General features: G+C 38.0%; 1 protein-coding gene across 18 annotated transcripts in view; it reads right to left on the bottom strand.

The window, feature by feature from the left end:
- LOC135257499 (adhesion G protein-coupled receptor F5-like) overlaps nucleotides 1-10,485 on the bottom strand; it is a 41,828-nt gene extending 31,343 nt beyond the window's left edge. For 3 of the 18 annotated variants that reach the window (XM_064340273.1, XM_064340274.1, XM_064340272.1), the window contains exons 1-24: nucleotides 10,362-10,485; nucleotides 8,753-8,853; nucleotides 8,554-8,608; nucleotides 7,839-7,991; nucleotides 7,354-7,518; nucleotides 6,449-6,604; nucleotides 6,084-6,173; nucleotides 5,861-5,902; nucleotides 5,689-5,730; nucleotides 5,408-5,449; nucleotides 5,101-5,142; nucleotides 4,705-4,746; nucleotides 4,398-4,439; nucleotides 4,002-4,043; nucleotides 3,718-3,759; nucleotides 3,411-3,452; nucleotides 3,216-3,257; nucleotides 2,762-2,797; nucleotides 2,524-2,559; nucleotides 2,232-2,276; nucleotides 1,713-1,822; nucleotides 1,452-1,513; nucleotides 1,181-1,326; nucleotides 232-426 (exon numbers count right to left, since the gene is read on the bottom strand). In XM_064340273.1, the coding sequence (XP_064196343.1) occupies nucleotides 232-426; nucleotides 1,181-1,326; nucleotides 1,452-1,513; nucleotides 1,713-1,822; nucleotides 2,232-2,276; nucleotides 2,524-2,559; nucleotides 2,762-2,797; nucleotides 3,216-3,257; nucleotides 3,411-3,452; nucleotides 3,718-3,759; nucleotides 4,002-4,043; nucleotides 4,398-4,439; nucleotides 4,705-4,746; nucleotides 5,101-5,142; nucleotides 5,408-5,449; nucleotides 5,689-5,730; nucleotides 5,861-5,902; nucleotides 6,084-6,173; nucleotides 6,449-6,604; nucleotides 7,354-7,518; nucleotides 7,839-7,991; nucleotides 8,554-8,608; nucleotides 8,753-8,851 (1,768 nt within the window). In that variant the 5' untranslated portion in view covers nucleotides 8,852-8,853; nucleotides 10,362-10,485. The remainder of the gene's footprint in view (nucleotides 1-231; nucleotides 427-1,180; nucleotides 1,327-1,451; nucleotides 1,514-1,712; nucleotides 1,823-2,231; nucleotides 2,277-2,523; nucleotides 2,560-2,761; nucleotides 2,798-3,215; nucleotides 3,258-3,410; nucleotides 3,453-3,717; nucleotides 3,760-4,001; nucleotides 4,044-4,397; nucleotides 4,440-4,704; nucleotides 4,747-5,100; nucleotides 5,143-5,407; nucleotides 5,450-5,688; nucleotides 5,731-5,860; nucleotides 5,903-6,083; nucleotides 6,174-6,448; nucleotides 6,605-7,353; nucleotides 7,519-7,838; nucleotides 7,992-8,553; nucleotides 8,609-8,752; nucleotides 8,854-10,361) is intronic. The other 15 variants (XM_064340275.1, XM_064340278.1, XM_064340276.1 and 12 more) reach the window with 15 other exon arrangements.
- Nucleotides 10,486-18,154: the final 7,669 nt, after the last annotated feature.

Raw genomic sequence — 18,154 nt, 5'->3', positions numbered from 1 at the left:
AATATATGACCAGTATTTTTGGCTTTTTTGAGAGAATTTCGAGCCCTTGGCAACCCACCCCACTCACCTCTTTTCTGGTGAAATAAAGCCATTCAAGCTACAGCAATATTTTAAAAAAGCACTGTGCTGAAAAGCTTTGTCATGACTTAAGTAAAATAGGAGTGTTGCAGAACGATAACAGTCAGGTTTCAGTCAAGCTCAGATGGATGGATGGCTAACTGAACTACTTACCACTTTCAGACCTAACGAGGTTCTTCACTGTGAGACTGGATTGCTCCTTGTTGATTATATACTTTGAATTGTTTGTGACATTCTGGCCCTTCACCCTCCAGGTCACAGGATTTCCCAGAGTGTCCACTTGCGGATCGCAACGCAAGGACATGTCGTCTCCGGCGAACACCGGAGGCAAACCCGCAAACGTGTCTTCTAAAGAGAAAAGACGTTGGCCCAAAAATGAACACGTGTGTTGATTTCACATAAATGCGTTTGTGCAAGTCTACAGTCACTCTATGGCGAAGGCTGGTAAGCGAAAACACGTAGGTTTAAAATAATCTCCACCGTCGACATGTCGTATCAATAAAGGCATTTACAAAAGAAGAGTGCCTTGATTTTTTTCCCATTATCAACTAATTGAATAGATTGCGTTCAAAGAGGCAGTGGCCTCTAAACAGTGTTCCTGTTTTCCCTTTTTTTTTTCTCCCCCTTATCAAACCTTGTTTCATGATAGGAGACCTGGCCACCACTGCCTACAACATTAGCCCGCATAATGAAAACAGAGTTAAAGCACAACATGAAAGCAGCCAGAGAACAACAAAGAGCAAAAGAACAGAAACAATGAACAACAACAATAAAGCAGAAATCAAAGGCAAGAAAGAAGAGAGCAGCAGAAAAAATAAAATGGAGACAAAGTCGCTCATCTGAAAGACTCAAAGTGACGAAAGCACTGGAGGACTCAAGTCCCAAAAACATAGGATGACATATTTAGCATACGGTCATTGTCAAGAGTGGGATTTTTAACCTACAACCATCTGGAAATTATTTGTGATATCAACAAAAGCGCAACAAAAACCCCAATTTTTTGAAATTCTTTTTGCTATTTTTTCTTGGAGCATCAAATTGTCCAGAGTTAAAACAAAAATCCAGACATTATGAATGATGAAAATAATGTTTGTGAGCTTACCTATGAGAGCTGCTGTGAAGGACTTGGGGTCCACGTTATAGCTCTGGTGTTGAAGTGTTTCTACAATGGCTTGATTTGCCTTCTCAATGTCAGAGGAGCTGACTTTGTTTGTCCTCACTGTATATTTTGTAATCACACTGCCATTCCTGTTCATAAGAACAAAAATTGAAAACTGAAGTTTGTAGTTTGACTGAATGAAAATGACATCTCAGGATGTCAAAAGGACCTTCGTATAGGCCAGGACCACCATTTTACAGTTCCCTGTACTTACGAAAAGCGAATGTCTGATACTCCAATGTATTCTTCAACGGTCTTCATGTAGTTTTTATCAATCTGTATGAAACAGTAATGTTGATACTCTTCAGTACTGATTATCGAATTACATGATTCACACAACTGGCTTTATTTAATGAAAATGTGAAAACAGCCAGAAGATGAAATGGAATAAAAAAGCTCATCAGGAATTGGGCTTCTGACATAACCTGAGTGATTCCAAAAAGAAAATATATGTTAACAAAAAGCATATACTCACAGCATTTCTGACGATAATTTCCAGTTTCATATATTCTTGAGAAGAAGTGTCAGACAAACTGTCATCAAACGTCCTGTCAACAATCCTAAATGACATCTGCAGGCCAAATTCTGTAAAAGAGACATAGAAATAGCGAAAACCGGGCCAGAACGTTACTGACCTGTTAGATTCAGCAGGTTCCTCTGCCTGGCACAGGGGACCATGCTGCTTCACAGGTTAGGTAAAATACATGAGACAAATGTCTATTACTAAAAGGGGCTTCATTAAATTAGGCAGTAATGCCCTCTTCTCTAATGATCAGTGTGGCTAAATACCATGTTTGGCAACTATGAATAATTTCCAGTGATTTCATGAACAATATACTGCATTTGCCACTATGCTAACTTTTTTTTAAACCTGTGATATTCCTCTCGCTTTGTGGACACAAGTCAATCAAAGTAGTACTAAAAGACTATTAGGAGAAGCAGGCTTAGCATTTACTACTAATAATCAGCATACTGTTTGACTGTCAATACTTACTTGCTGTTTTTGCTGTTGCTGTGGTCAACATTCCACTGGTAGCGGCTTTTTTTAAAAAGATGACAGATTATTCCATTATCCAACCAAAGCACCAATCAGTCAATCAATCAAACAGATCTTTATTGTCCCTAAGCAGAAACTTACAGGCAGTTACCCCTTAAATTGGTTAAAATACTACTGAATCATGCGTTCATGGTAAAAGAGCATCACGTGCAGAAAACTTAACATTTACTATTAACAATTAGTGTATAATCAGCAACAAGCAGCACACCGTGTGAATGACAATACTTACCAAGTGTTGCGGACGGTGTGTTGGGCTCTGGTTTTTCTTAAAGAACAGAGTATTAAATGTTATGATAAGTCAATCAATGAATCAATCCATCAAACAGATATTTATTGCCCTTAAGGGGCACTTTACTTGCAGTTACCCCTTAAATCAGTAAAAATATCAGTTTTGAAATGCCAAGGTGAATCAAAACTGCATATATAATCAGCAACAAGCAGCATACTGTGTGAACGGCAATACTTACCAGGTGTTGTGAACGGTGTTTTGGGCTCTGGTTTTTCTTAAAGAACAGAGTATTATGATAAGTCAATCAATGAATCAATCCATCAAACAGATATTTATTTTACTTGCAACTACCCCTTAAATCAGTTAAAATATCAGTTTTGAAATGCTGATGTGAATCGAAACTGTATATATAATCAGCAACAAGCAGCATACTGTGTGAATGGCAATACATGCCGGGTGTTGTGGTCGGTGTTTTGGTGGAAGTAGGGGGCTCTGGTTTTTCTTAAAGAACAGAGTATTACATGTTATAAAATGGAGCAGAAGTATCTCCTTACATGATTCTAAGGCTACAGTTGGGACTGGTATGGTCAGGATTATACTGTGGTCCATGAACTTGCACTTTCATTGTAAATATGCCGCCTGAGAGCTTGCTAGAAAGCATTTCTCTAAAATTACAATGAACCAGTACATACTTGGCTCTCGTGTTGTTGATATGTTAGATGAAGTAGTTGTGTCTGCAGAGAGAGAGAAATTTTAAAAATCATTAAAAAATATACATCTAACATGCATTTTCATTGTTGTAGGTCACAAGCAAATCCACACCACAACTGGGTGCAAGTTTTTGTGAGTGTAGCATTTGTCTGAAATGATAATGAACCAGCACATACTTGGCTGTTGTGTTGTCGATACATTGGATGAAGACGTTGTGTCTGCAGAGAGAGAGAATATTTAGACTAGGGCAGTGAAATGAACCACAGATGTGAATTATGAAGGAAACAATGGTATTCTTTCTCTGAAATTATAAATAATGTTTCATACTGTATACAGTTCTTGACTTTTCTGAGAGACAAAATCTTTAAAGAATCAACATCTAACAATGCAATGTGAATATTGTACATGACAACCAACATCCAACTGGTTACAATTAGCTGTGAGTGAAGCATTTCTTTGAAACTATAATGAACCAGTACATACTTGGCTCTTGTCTTGTCGATACATTGGATAAAGAAGTTGTGTCTGCATAAAGAGAGAATATGTAGATGGGGGGGGGGGGGGGGGGTTAGTAAGTTATTTCTCAAATTCTAAATAACAGTTCATGAACAGTTGTGGACTATCCTGAATGACAAAATCTTTCAAAGATACACTTTAAAAAATGTTAAATGAACATGGTACATGACAGGCAAAGCCTAAACATAACTGCAAAAAAAAGTTCTTGCAAGTGGTGCCTCTGTGTCAATTTATAATGAACCAGTACCTACTTGACACTTGCGTTGTTATTTCATTGAATGAAGCAGTGGTGTCTGCAGAGAGAGAGAATATTTAGACAAGGTCAATGAAATGAACCTCTGAGGTCAATTATGGAGAAAAGACCCTTCGAATTGGTATTTTTTTAGTCTACAGTAATTATAAATAACCACTACCTACTCAGTTTTTGCATTAAGACTATAGTGGTCGGATAAGTAGAACCTCAGGTACAAAAGAATATTGCTAATATCTATTAATCAGAAAACTAATCTGAATTCAGAGATCATCAAAAGGTATACATCTAACATGCATTTTCATTGTTGTAGGTCACAAGCAAATCCATAACACAACTGGGTGCAAGTTTTTGTGAGTGTAGCATTTGTCTGAAATGATAATAAACCAGCACATACTTGGCTGTTGTGTTGTCGATACATTGGATGAAGACGTTGTGTCTGCAGAGAGAGAAAATATTTAGACTAGGGCAGTGAAGTGAACCACAGATGTGAATTATGGAGGAAACAATGGTGTCCTTTCTCTCAAATTACAAATAATATTTCATACTGTATACAGTTCTTGACTTTTCTGAGAGACAGAATCTTTAAAAAATCAACATCTAACAATGCAATGTGAATATTGTACATGACAACCAACATCCAACTGGTTACAAGTAGCTGTGAGTGAAGCATTTCTCTGAAATTATGATGAACCAGTACATACTTGGCTCTTGTGTTGTCGATACATTGGATAAAGAAGTTGTGTCTGCAGAGAGAGAGAATATTTAGACAAGGTCAGTGAAATGAACCTCTGAGGTCAATTATGGAGAAAAGACCCTTCAAATTGGTATCTTTTTAGTCTACAGTAATTATAAATAACCACTACCTACTCAGTTCTTGCATTGACAGTATAGTGGTCGGAAGAGTAGAACCTCAGGTACAAAAGAATATTGCCAGTATCTATTAATCAGAAAACTTCTCTGAATTCAGAGATTATCAAAAGATATACATCTAACAAGCATTTTCATTGTTGTAGGTCACAAGCAAATCCATAACACAACTGGGTGCAAGTTTGTGTGAGTGTAGCATTTGTCTGAAATGATAATGAACCAGCACATACTTGGCTGTTGTGTTGTCGATACATTGGATGAAGACGTTGTGTCTGCAGAGAGAGAAAATATTTCGACTAGGGCAGTGAAGTGAACCACAGATGTGAATTATGGAGGAAACAATGGTGTCCTTTCTCTGAAATTATAAATAATGTTTCATACTGTATACAGTTCTTGACTTTTCTGAGAGACAAAATCTTTAAAGAATCAACATCTAACAATGCAATGTGAATATTGTACATGACAACCAACACCCAACTGGTTACAAGTAGCTGTGAGTGAAGCATTTCTCTGAAATTATAACGAACCAGTACATACTTGGCTCTTGTGTTGTTGATTCATTGAATGAAGACGTTGTGTCTGTAGAGAGAGAGAATATTTAGATGGGGGGGGGGGGGGTTCAGTAAGTTATTTCTCAAATTCTAAATAACAGTTCATGAACAGTTGTTGACTATCCTAAATGACAAAATCTTTCAAAGATACACTTTAAAAAATGTTAAATGAACATGGTACATGACAGGCAAAACCGAAACATAACTGCAAAAAAAAGTTCTTGCAAGTGATGTCTCTGTGTCAATTTATAATGAACCGGTACATACTTGACTCTTGTGTTGTTGATTCATTGAATGAAGCAGTGGTGTCTGCAGAAAAGAGAATATTTATTTAAATACATTTTCATTGTTGTAGGTCACAAGCAAGTCCATAATACAACTGGATATAAGTATTTGTGTGTGAAGCATTTTTCAGAAATGATAATTAACCAGTACATACATGGCTCTTGTGTTGTTGATACATTCAATGAAGGAGTTGTGTCTGCAGAGAGAGTAAACATTTAGGGCAGTGAAGTGAAAGGCTAAGGCCAATTGTTTTATTGTGTTTTTTTTTTTGTTTTTTTTTTTTTTTGGGGGGGGGGGGGTCAGTAACCAACACACTATTGGCAACAAGTAGCTTTGAGTGAAACATTTCTCTGCAATTATAATGAACCAGTACATACTTGTTGGTAGAGTGGGAGAAGGAGTGGTGACTGGTGGACAAAATGTCCCATCGGGTGTAATGGCATTGACGCATCCACATTTGGAGCAAACTGAAAAACAAAATGGCATCTCACCTCAGATTCTTGGTGTGCCGGGAACTGGACTCTATTTTTATGTGTGTAAATGACCACACTATACAGTACAGTACTTAATACGTTCTTCAGTATATTTACTGAATACCTTGTTGTGTATTGGAAACAACGACACTCAGAAATGTTTTAAGAGAATACATTAAAAATGAAAGATGTGTGGTTTTTCATCTTGATACAATCTTAATACAAATTTGCTTGCAGTGAATAAATTCAAATTGAAGTTCAGTGCTTACCTGTCGTAAGATTTACGGCAGTGATTTCAATCATGTGGTCGAGTTGAAAAGGAAAATTGATGCTGTCTAAAAGAGACTTCAGTTGATTCACCACTGCAATGTCAGAAACATTGACTTCGATTTCTATAATGTACTCAACCGGTGTGAGTTGAGGTGCTGTGGTGAGAGAAACAGAAAGAGCAGCCTAGTTACAGTACATGTCACCAGTAGACAGAATAATTAAATTATTCTATTCATTAAGAATATTTTTTGAGGGGGCTGTAATGCCACCAGGTTAAAGTATCATCACTATTAATCTGGCTACAAGCAATTTTGAGTAAAGCATTTGTGTGAAATAATAATGATCGAGTACATTCTTGGGACTTTTTTTCCCCACCCCCAAATTGGAAATGGCCAATCGTCTGCAACCACAGCCACAATCATAGCATGAAACCCACTGCTACTCTGGAACAGTGTAGACATCCACACTTCACCTCTGAAACCTCTAATGTCACACAGAGCAGAGTCAGAGGAAGACCTTTTTTAATACATACATTCAGGCATTGCAGACGTCTTATCCAGAGCGCGTACAAAAGTGTAACCATAACCAGGAACAGTATGCGAAACCCTAGGAGAAGTACGGTCCAAGTGCAGGAACAACGCATAGTTCAACTTGGACCCTGATGGTTAAACTGATTAACACTAACACGAGAAGCAACACGAATCTATGGAAATACCTGAGTATGCAGCATTCGTTGCGTCACGTGTGCCAGTCGACAGCAGGGTCATTAGAGAGTGATGAAGCACAGAACCCTAACCGACATCCCGTAACCTAGACAACGGCATTGCCAATTGCACGTCTCCCTAAGGAGCTAATTAGCAGTCAATACAGATCTGGACCTATAAGACTTTAGATGCTTTCATACCTGGGTTTAGTTCACAGAATGGTCCATTGGGGGGAATGGCGTTGATGCATCCACATGTGTTAGCAGTGATGGCGCTACAGTTGCTATACTTTCTGCAGCTCTCCAGTGACCAGGAAAACTCTTCCTCACATTTGCACTGGAAACCAGAATCAACTGGGGAGCACACTAGAAGACAACATTTAGCGAAATTGAATTTTATAGACAGCTGTTGACCTTTTCAGATGGCCATATAGTTAGTTATTCTTGGATATTTTTTTACAGCACATCATGTTACTATATGCGTGTTTCCAGTTTTTCCACACACCCCCCTGCACCACCCCTCCCCCCATGGGATATGAGCCCAGCTCATGTGACCTAATTTACCCCATCATCGCATGAATCAAATCAAATGAATTGTGGTGTACAGAACCGAATCAAGAAAAAAATAATAAAGTTTGTCCCAAACATTATGGAGCTCATTGTGTGTTATAATGAGTTATACCAACCTGTGCTAATGTTAACGTCAGTTATATTAACTGCGCCTTCAATTTGGAGAGGAAATCCAACGGAATTCAACACTGTCTTCAGCTCTTCTACCACTGAGATGCTAGAGACGCTGAGTTCGATTTCAATAATGTAGTCCTCGAATCCTTGTAATGCTGTGAAGATAAAAAGTCAAGTGAACGACAGACCATCTATTCTCCATGTCAGTCGCTCAGTAAATTTAAGTCTAAAAGAGTTTTTCTGGCTTGCAGCCAACATTTGTCCTTAACTGTGACAGAATAAATAACAAAGAATTTAAAGCGTATTGAATACCAGCCGGTAACGGATCAAAAGTACACTACCACTAAAATTGTCTGTCTTAGTTGATTTCATCCTGAGCATCCTGTCGTAGGTTTGCAATGAATTTTGAACAAAGGTTCAGTCCAACTTTTTTTTTTCTTTGAAAATATTCAGATATAGTCAAATAAATCTAAACATTACCAAGGTGTTTTATAGAATGAGTACAAACACACTGTAAAAGAATTGCACCAAATATCCATAGGAAAAAGAGAAGTGCTGTAAATCCAAATTTCACTGGATTCAGAACAGTTATTTTACTGCATTACTGTTATTTTCCCATAGCATTGAAAGGATGGGAATCATTTGGTTTGGGTTATAATTAAACGTGAAAACATGGCCTCCTTTTTTCAAGAATGGATGAAAATCACATTGACTTACTTTCTCTTTTCAGCCTAAGGTGGTCCAGTGGCACGTAAACATCTGTGTGTGTTACCTGTTTCAACATAGTTTTGGGTATGTTGGCAGGAAATAAAATCAAAACATCATCATATTTTGAATATTGTAATACCTTTTTAAAAAAAAAAGTTTCTTTAACAATGATCGTTTAGTGAATTTTAAAACTTGAACAAATCCTTACCTGAGATAAGTCGTCATGGCTGTCTAATCCTTCTGTCCCCAAAATATTCTCAATCACCAGCAAGAGAGTGAGGCTAAATACTGTTTTTAATATTGCCATACCTGCATGGGTAAAAAAGAGAATTTATTTATTTGTCATTCCTTTTTCATTTCAGGATAAGCCAGAGGGCCTCATGATTTGGTAAGAAAATCCAATGTGGGGACCAAATGAAGTCTCTATAAAAACAAAACAGCTAATATTACAGTAAGGGAGAAATGGTACACGTGTTCACACCACACCTCTAATATACCCCCCCCCCCCCCCGATTCCTTAACATTTGGCGCTGGATGCTGTTAGTTTGGCCCAGCTTCAGTGTTGGCAAATAAAACTAGAAGCCAGAGCTTCAGGAGACCTCCCATATCATTTCAGTCATAAAATATTCCTGTGTAATTTTGCTAATAATTACACAAGGTTCCCCCTATTCTTGGGGGTTACAAAAGCACATTTGACTAGGGCAGCTGAAAATGGCTGTAAGTTAACAGGAAATGCCCAAATCACCCCACAACAAGGCATAATCCACCCATCAAGCTCTCATGCAGTATTTTGAAAATACTACAGAAGTTATACCAACCTGGGATTAATTACATGTCACCCCCTTCACATCCCATTTGCCACAATCCTAATTTCTCTAAACTAACTCAAACAATCTAATGGTGCAATGCTATTACATTGCCTTTGTTGGCCACATTACCTGGGAAAATACTTTGCAGAGCTTAAAACTGAATTATAAATCATAAAGTAATCCTCATTTTTGTTGAATTTTCAACTCAATAATTAAAAATTCTGAGCCCTAGAAGCACCAATATTGGACATAACAGTGAATTGTATTTTATTTTTTATTCATTTTTGAGTTTCATTTAATTTTCATTTCCTCCTTGACATAGCCAATGACATCACAGACCTTGAAAATGTTTAACTTCAACAGTTTAATTGCATTGAACCAATATGGTCTAACTTAAGATGGCTGAAGTGAATGACTCCACATAAATCAAAGTAATTATAATGGACAATGTGGTGATCAGCATGGCCGTCATACGGCTTGACAGTTCAGTGACTTTCTTTTTTGTCATGCTACACAACACCATTTTACTTAGCAACACAAACAAGCAGTCTGAGGTCCATGGCTGTTCTTCTATACTTATTAGTTTGCAGAAAGTTGGCTCAAGCAAAATATCAAAATGCCAGGAATAAATACAAAACAATAACCCGAACATTTGTTAAACTCAAATCTGTAACTCATATTTAAAAAACTATATTTGTCTGCCTGTTGTAGTATAATGTTGACACTGTGTGATTTCAGCCCATTGCATCTATAGACATTATTGAATAAATAATTATATCCCAAGAAACAGGTGCACAACTTGAAGGTAAACAGCCATTCCAGAAATACAGTCCATTTATAAGCAAAAATGTAAAGAAAACCGGTCGTGTCCAATTTCATGAATTTCAGTCTATGTTTACGCGTCACAGAAGTGGTATTTCTGTTAGTCTCCTTGGATAACCACTCTCCAAACTGATGCAGTCCTGTTTAGGGTCAAGTAAAAAAGCTGAATGAACCGCGTAAACTTACCGCAAATCTGTCGATCCTTTCATTTGAAGGACTCATTTTCCAGTGAACGGTGAACTGCGACATCTGAAACATGCATCTAGGGTGGGTTGGCTGTGGACACACCGTGAAGCTATGGCAAAACATTCACTTAAAACTTCCTGAAACACAGTAAGAGGGACTTCTGGCAAGACAGGTTTATTTTTCAAAGTAGTTCCTTGTACTTTAAAGAGTCACATTTGAAATGAATAAAAAAGACATTAAAAATGCAACATCATTTGGTCATTAAATACACTTTATTTGTAGGCAATTTGTGATCCGGAATATGATTAATTTTAAAAGCCAACAAATGTGGATGCATAAAATGAACACAAATAGTCCTGTGATTGGGAAAATTATTTCAATTTTTGTTTTAACTAAAATTAGTTTATCTGACAAATTTTACAGGTAGAAATCTACACTCTTCCTTAATCAAATCTGGAATATGGGGAATGACGATCTTGAAAGCAGAGGTTCTACTATGTTTTGTTTCTGACACAGAAAGTAGTCTGCCAAATAATCACAGGACTTTGAGTTAAACAGGAAGTAGCTCTGAGTTCATTTTAAAATTCACTTTTTCCATGTATTTTTTCTACAGCAGTCTAATTACTTGTATCACATCAGGTTTTCACATTACAGTTATTAGTTTAACTTCATATCTGACTGAAGATCATTATTATTTTCCTGGCGATTAAAGTTTTTACAAGGTGTTAACTACTTGACAGTATCGTTCTAGGTGACATTAGACATTATCATTAGGACAAAAAGTATTTTTGAAAAATAATAGCAAACACGGTCGTTGTTTCTAGATGTGCACTTAACTGTTTTGAACAAGATTTACTGCAAAGATTTTTATTGTTTTGTGTTCTGAAACTTTGCATTTAGATCTTTTTTGTAAGGTGTGCTTTACAAAAATATATTATGGAGCCCAAAATACAAATTGTGTCTGTGCAACAAAATTAGAAAAGCAATTTGACTAAAATGAGACAGACCAGCTGTCAGAAACTGGTTTAACAGAACACTGACTGTCCCTGTCAGCCGTCCGTCTTCTTCATTAAGTAATGACAGGCTAAGGCTATAGACTACAGGACTGAAAGGTCAAAGGTTGTGGAGTTAGGAAAGTAGTGATGCTGCTAGTCATTTTTGTATGTCATATTGTAGTATGTGAAAACGATTCTGGGTATGATAAGACATGCTCAGTGTTAAGGTGTATTGTAACAGCACAGTAGCACTCTTATAATTGGAGTTGGACGCTATGTGAAAGTAGATGTCTGAACATGTCTAAACATGTCTAAACATGCTGAAGTGAATCTTTAATGAAATCTCAGTCACTTAAAATGTTTCTTTTTGTGATGTGAAATATCACATAGTAGAGCAAGCATATACTAGTGGACATATGCATACTATGCTATGCTACGCTATGCTAGGTTATGCTATACTATACTATACTACACTATCCCTGTGGTAGAGATACGAGCAGGTACTGTAAGGAGTAAAGGGATAACATGTTCTTGGTTTTATGAGGCCTTACCTTATAGGAGTAAAGTACTGACAAACCTCAAGGGAATACACAATACATTTTAGTTCTCAGATGCTATGCCTCCAGACTGGCCCTCAATGGAAATATGCATTCATTGGAAAGATGTGTCAGTGTGCGCCGCATGAAAAGAACCAGGGTACAAAGACAGACTGCAGAACAACAGAAGCATAACACCACTCAGCAGGAAGAAATCTCACTGATCAGGCTATGTATCAGGCATTCAGGAAGGTGCAGGAGCTGATATGAATTTTATTAAATTGCTATTATAGCGATTTTGGCGAAAGAGAGAGCGGTTGGATCTCTAACTTCAGCCAGTGTGCCCCTTTATTAATGGCAAAAAAGCATATTAAGCACACAATAGTAATAAACGGCAGAACCAGGCCGTACGCAGCATTTGTTTGCTCCTTTCATTCATAGCCTGCGGCAATTATGGCAATATGAGTGTGTGTAACTGGCCTCCTAAACAGTCCAAATCCGACTAGCTCATCGAGATATAACTTGACTGAGTAATTGATATCAGTAATTTTAATGGCAGGCCTCGATTTTGCAAGTTTGAATTAATGACTTATAGAAAGTGCTTTGTATGTGTGTGTAACTTGGTAATGTGTTTATTGAAAACATGTTTTTGTTTTTTTCTGATCAGTTTAAAAACAATGGAATTGCTAGTCATTCTGGGTAAGAACATCTGCTAAATGCAAAAAAATGTAATATGTAATAATTAACAAAGGGACTTTGATTTTCAACCAAACTGTACCTGGATTGGAACTGGAAAACAGATAGATATATATATTTTTTAAAAAAGCATGTTCACAATTGATTTACTTTTTAAAAAATTTTATTCCAATGCGTGAAGTTGATGTCATTGACAGCACAAATATTCCGTGTAAAATCAACTTCAAGTTTACGCAATAAGAACTTATGGAAACACTGTCAAACAAAACATTTTACTGTGCAGGTAGGTGACAGCGTATTCATTCTTCTGTCTTACAGGAAAACGCCTGCTCCAGATGCACACTACAAAACGAGGAGCCCTGACTGTTTCCTGTTCGGCGCGTAGCTCCGAAAGCTGTTTTCGTAGAACGGACGTCATTGTCACTCGCAAGGCGATACTTTCCCATACAATCCACAATGGCGAATAAATAGATAGCTATGCTGATTCAGAAAGACTTCTAAAGCTTGGAGTTTCTCATCTTTTCTGAGATGGACCCGGGGCAGGTCTTTGTGGTGTTCTTCTAGAGTAGCGGTGAGACGTCTGATTCAACAAATCAACGTCTTGACGTCTTGAAGTCCCCGATTGTATTAGACTAGGTGCCCCAGGGCTAAAGAAATGGTGGCACATGACTCCAGACTTCCGCCTGTCTCTAGAGAGATTTCTGAGTATTTACAAGGCATTAGCCCTATAAGAGAGTGGTTGTGTGGAGAATTAAATTTTTTTTTTTTTTTTAAACTTCAGTTCAACTGCGTTAACGCACACCCATGATAAATAATTAGTTTTGGTTGCACCAGGTAATCACTTGAAGAGCAGCATTCCTTTGTAGAACAACCGGAATGTTAAAGCTGTTCATTTTTGAAACTTACATAGCTTAAGCATTTGCCTGTGGGAAATATGAGTTGCTTGAACTTTCTTTGATCGGTTATAAATAGTGACTCAATGTAAAACTGATGGCTTTGTTCACTGTGTTCTTTGATGCTCAGACAACAAACACCTACATTAAAGTATAAAGTTACCACAAAAGAGTGGCAGTGCACTCCCTTGAATTGAGAGGCAGCTATTTGAAAGGATTTCCTTCTTTTTTTTTTTACGCAAATTGATTATGGGGTGTGTCCCTCTCGGCGTCTGCTTTGTGACCCTGTTACAGGCTAGCTCACTTCTCTCACCTAGTGCGCAGTAGTCCTGCCTCACAGGTGACAGTGGGGGTAGTGTTCATTCTGTGTTGGTTCTCTCACTTGCCATAAAACACCGAAGTTTGGCCTCTGCCATTTAAATATTTGAGATGCATGTGACTATATAGTATGAATTAATTTCCTGTTTTTCTGTGGGCTTGCTTATCAGATAAGTCAGTTGTTGTTTTTTATCAGAGTAGGGAGGATCTTTTTTTCTATCTACACATTCTGTGGCTTGGAGCCAACATTTCCTTGATTACCGACATGTTCTATTGAACCCTCACTCCCAAAAATGTGGCTCTTAACAGTGAAATGAAGGATGCTTTAAATATTTTTGCTGTGGACCAACAGTGTTTGCATGCTTGCTTCTCAAGGAAGGATGGTGGTATTTATTTCAGGAATCTTGATAATCAGGTTAACCCTCCTGTTATGTTGCGGGTCAAATTGACCCTTTTTAAAGTTTGAAAATCTAGGAAAAATACTTAAAATTATTTTTTCAGTATGAAACTTCTTCTACTGGCCTTAATTAGTGTAATCAACATTTTAAATGAAAAGGTCTTTATATTTGCAACCCTGCATGGGGATTGACCCAGGAACATTTTTGCTGTACCTAAAAAATGAACAGAACAGGAGGGTTAAATATTTTGTTTACACATTTTATAACATACAATGTACATATCTAGTCATTTCATTAGGTGGTGGTACAGTCACCTTAACAGTTATTGCCACCCTTGCTAAAATGAGCAACAAAAACTGTACAAAATAAGAAACACAGGTAATTAGCTATATTGTATGTTCAGAAAATGTTTTAATTATATGTATACAGGAAACTATACTCTTTAATGCAAACTTTCATTCATCCAATATTTTTAACCCAAAAAACTGAGGTGTCAAAACTACTGGTACCCCTGTTTTGTACACCTACTTTTTACACCCTCCCTTCAGAAGATTCAAACTACTGGGTAGTGCTCTATAGTGTTTTATTATTGGTGAACATATATGGGGTGGAGGAGGTTACATTTGACCATTCCTTCATTTTGAATTTAAATTTAAGAGGGCTATACAGGCCAAAATATATGATGAATCTTGAAAAATCCAGCAGTCATGCTCAAAGACAGACAAGGCTGTCCTCACCAAATAATGTATTGGTATTATGTCTTATCTTCTTTTTTTTTCAGGAGGCATCACGTGGTCTTTTGAGGTCTTGGTGAAACTCATGTAGCCAGAAATGCAATGGCCGTCTGCGTTGTTACTGCCAGTTCTATGGAGAATGCTCCCCGTAAGCTGCAGTCCACATTCAAAGCAGCTCCGAGCGTCGCGGTCTTGGGAGATAACGCGTGCAGAACGGGCCTGGTACTGCACGCTGTTGCCATACAGGTTTTTGGAAATAAACCTTGCTAGGTTTGCAATAACAAAGCAACACAAAGGACACAACCCGAGATACAATCCGAGTATCGGATAAGCGTGTCTGAACACGGCTCATCTTTTTGTCTTTAAGGACAACCCTTGAGGCCCTCAAGGCTCTTTTAGAATCGGCTGCCAAGGAAATGAACGCACGCCGCCATTTTGATCGCACATAAAAGTTGTCATATTATGCATATTACGTTATGCAATACTCTTGAGTCCCCAGCCAACCAATTAAATGTTACGTTACTGAAATTTCAAGGAGGCTCACTTTCTGTTCCAAGGCCAATGTGAAAGTGCCTGGGGCATGTGCTGTGCCCGGACTTTATGTCATATCGTAATTATTATCAAATATTTGCTGTTGTTTGCATGGATTCATATCCTGCTTGGATAGTTTTTATTGTTCCACACACCGTGCTGACCGTGTGCTTCTGTTCCTCTGTGTGTCCTGCACAGCTCCTGTGAAGGGTTTCGGCATTAGTTCCCGCGATTACATTACATTACATTACAGGCATTTAGCAGACGCTCTTATCCAGAGCGACTTACACAGCTTTTACATAGCATTTTTACATTGTATCCACTTATACAGCTGGATATATACAGAAGCAATTTCGGTTAAGTACCTTGCTTAAGGGTACAACGGCAGTGTCCTACCTGGGAATCGAACCTGCGACCTTTCGGTTACAAGCCCAGTTCCTTACCCACTGTGCTACACTCCGCCCGCGATAAGCTGAGTGGGACCGTACAGGTATGTTATTAATTTAAGACAGCCAATTGGTCATGGGCCCTCTGTTTGTAAAACTTGCTGCTGTCATTGCTGTTTGTGAAGACTGCTTCAGACAAGCGGCAACATATTTGTGAGCATTGCTCCAGAAGTACAGCGTGAAACAATGGTACAACAGTGAAGCTTTGAGGAAAGGTAGTATAGTGCCTCCGTCCACCTGTATGATGCAGTGGCAGCCCCCCCCCCCCCATTTGTGTGCATGTGCATGTGCATGTGTGTGGCAAATAAACATTTGAGCTTTGACTTACTTTGAACATGACTTGTAAGCTTTGACTTACAAGTAACCACAAACATAACACTCTTTCTTCACAGTTATAGTTTGGTGAATTAGTTGTAGTGATTGCTGAATTAATTTTATTGTTTGTTAGTCAGTAAGTCAAGGAAAAGTGTTGATTTCCAATATCAAAAAGACAGTTTAAAAGTGCTGAACATGCCAATTGTTCGCAACACAGTTCTTTGGTATGCAGAATTAAACTGCAAATAAAACAGGTCATGGACGATGCCAAGAATTTCAGGTAACACGTCTACACAGGAAGGAACCGACTTTGCTAGGTGGCAACCACATATTAACGTCTTGGGTATGCATGTCAATGTACCGAGCCAGTCAACCTTAATGTGAATGTGCTGGCTCTCCTGTTTGGTATATATGTCATCACTCTACTAGGAACTCATTGACGCATTGAACCATTGTCTTCTGCTGCCACTCCTGTGTGGTAATGTATGAGGAAAAATGCAACAAATGGAAATCCTTCCTGGAATGGAACAGGAGGTACTCGTATTACATCGACCGAGCCCTAATCTCGTTCTTTATCACTTCTGATTCTCATCGGGATTCAAAACATTTTATTCACCGTATTAGTTCACTCACTAAACAAACTGTATGTTTACATGCAAATTGTCATGCACAGAACGAAAAGAAAATTGCATACAAAACAAATGAATCCATAGTGCAGTGGTTTTCAAACTTGATTTGGTATAGAAATGTCCTTCGTTCGCCGAGGCTTGACGCGAGTTTTACGTTTTCGTGAAGAAGCTGTCCGCTGCCTGCACGTGACCTGCGATGGAATGTGTTTACCTCGCGTACAAACTACACGCAGTGTCAGCTGTCTTTTACAGAAACATTTCAGCAGCGGTTTCGATGGCTTTGAAATCATTAGGACAAAATGTATTTACTGTACAGTTAAATGCAAAAATATTGGGACAGTGACACAATTTTTTGTTGTTTTGGCTCTGTACTCCAGCACATTGTATATGAAATAAAACAGTGAATGTAAGGTTAAAGTGCAGACTGTCAGCTCTACGTTGAGGGTGTTTGCATCAACATTTGCTGATCCGTGCAAGAATTACAGCCACCCTTATATTGAAACGTTGCAAATGAAAGTAGAATACAGAGAACATGAATAGACGACGTAGTACGTTGAAGTACTCCAAAGAAGGGATGGCAACTGGTTATATCCAAGTTCTGGAGGAAACTACAGAGAAGAGCTAATGATTTGACACTGCAGTGTACCGGTGTGGAAAAAAACCCCATTAAATACAATGATACCACAGCCCCATGCCATAGCATATACTGCAACTGACTTGACGAATCGAAAAATGACAACCAGGACAGGAAGTATTATGACAAAGGTTGAACTTTAATAATTTGATTGAACATGTAACAATAATAAACTCGTCGGTTACAAGTGTTAAGTATTAAAAACAGCCACCGGAATAATAATAATGATCAGACATCAATCAGCTTCATGTTTCAATTTCACTTCATGTTCACTCTTACTAGTCCCGATGGGACAAGCATATGCGACTCTTCATTAAAATCCAGCAAATGCAATGACAAGGGATTCATTCTTCCCGTAGGGTCCAGGTACATAAAACACAATCAGATCATTCCATGTTGGGAAGCCAGTACAGCCAGAGTTTTTTTTTCTTCAAGTCTAGCACCAAAGTAGCTTGATAATGTTTAGCTCGACAAAAACACATTCCCTGTTCTCAACAGCAAGCAGTGAAATATCTCTTCAGTCTCTGTACAGCAGACAATGATCTTTGATTTTATTCTTTTTTTGGTGCTTTTAAAGGATACTTTTAAAGGAATAAGCAAGTGTTTACTGCATTTTCTTTTTTATGAAATACCACAATCCCAAAGTGAGACAGTCAAATTCAAGTAGA

This window comes from Anguilla rostrata, chromosome 6, assembly GCF_018555375.3.
Source record: "Anguilla rostrata isolate EN2019 chromosome 6, ASM1855537v3, whole genome shotgun sequence".
Classification (NCBI taxonomy): Eukaryota; Metazoa; Chordata; class Actinopteri; order Anguilliformes; family Anguillidae; genus Anguilla; species Anguilla rostrata.
The sequence above is the reverse complement of the archived record's forward strand: the minus strand, read 5'-3'. Positions and strand labels throughout refer to the sequence as shown.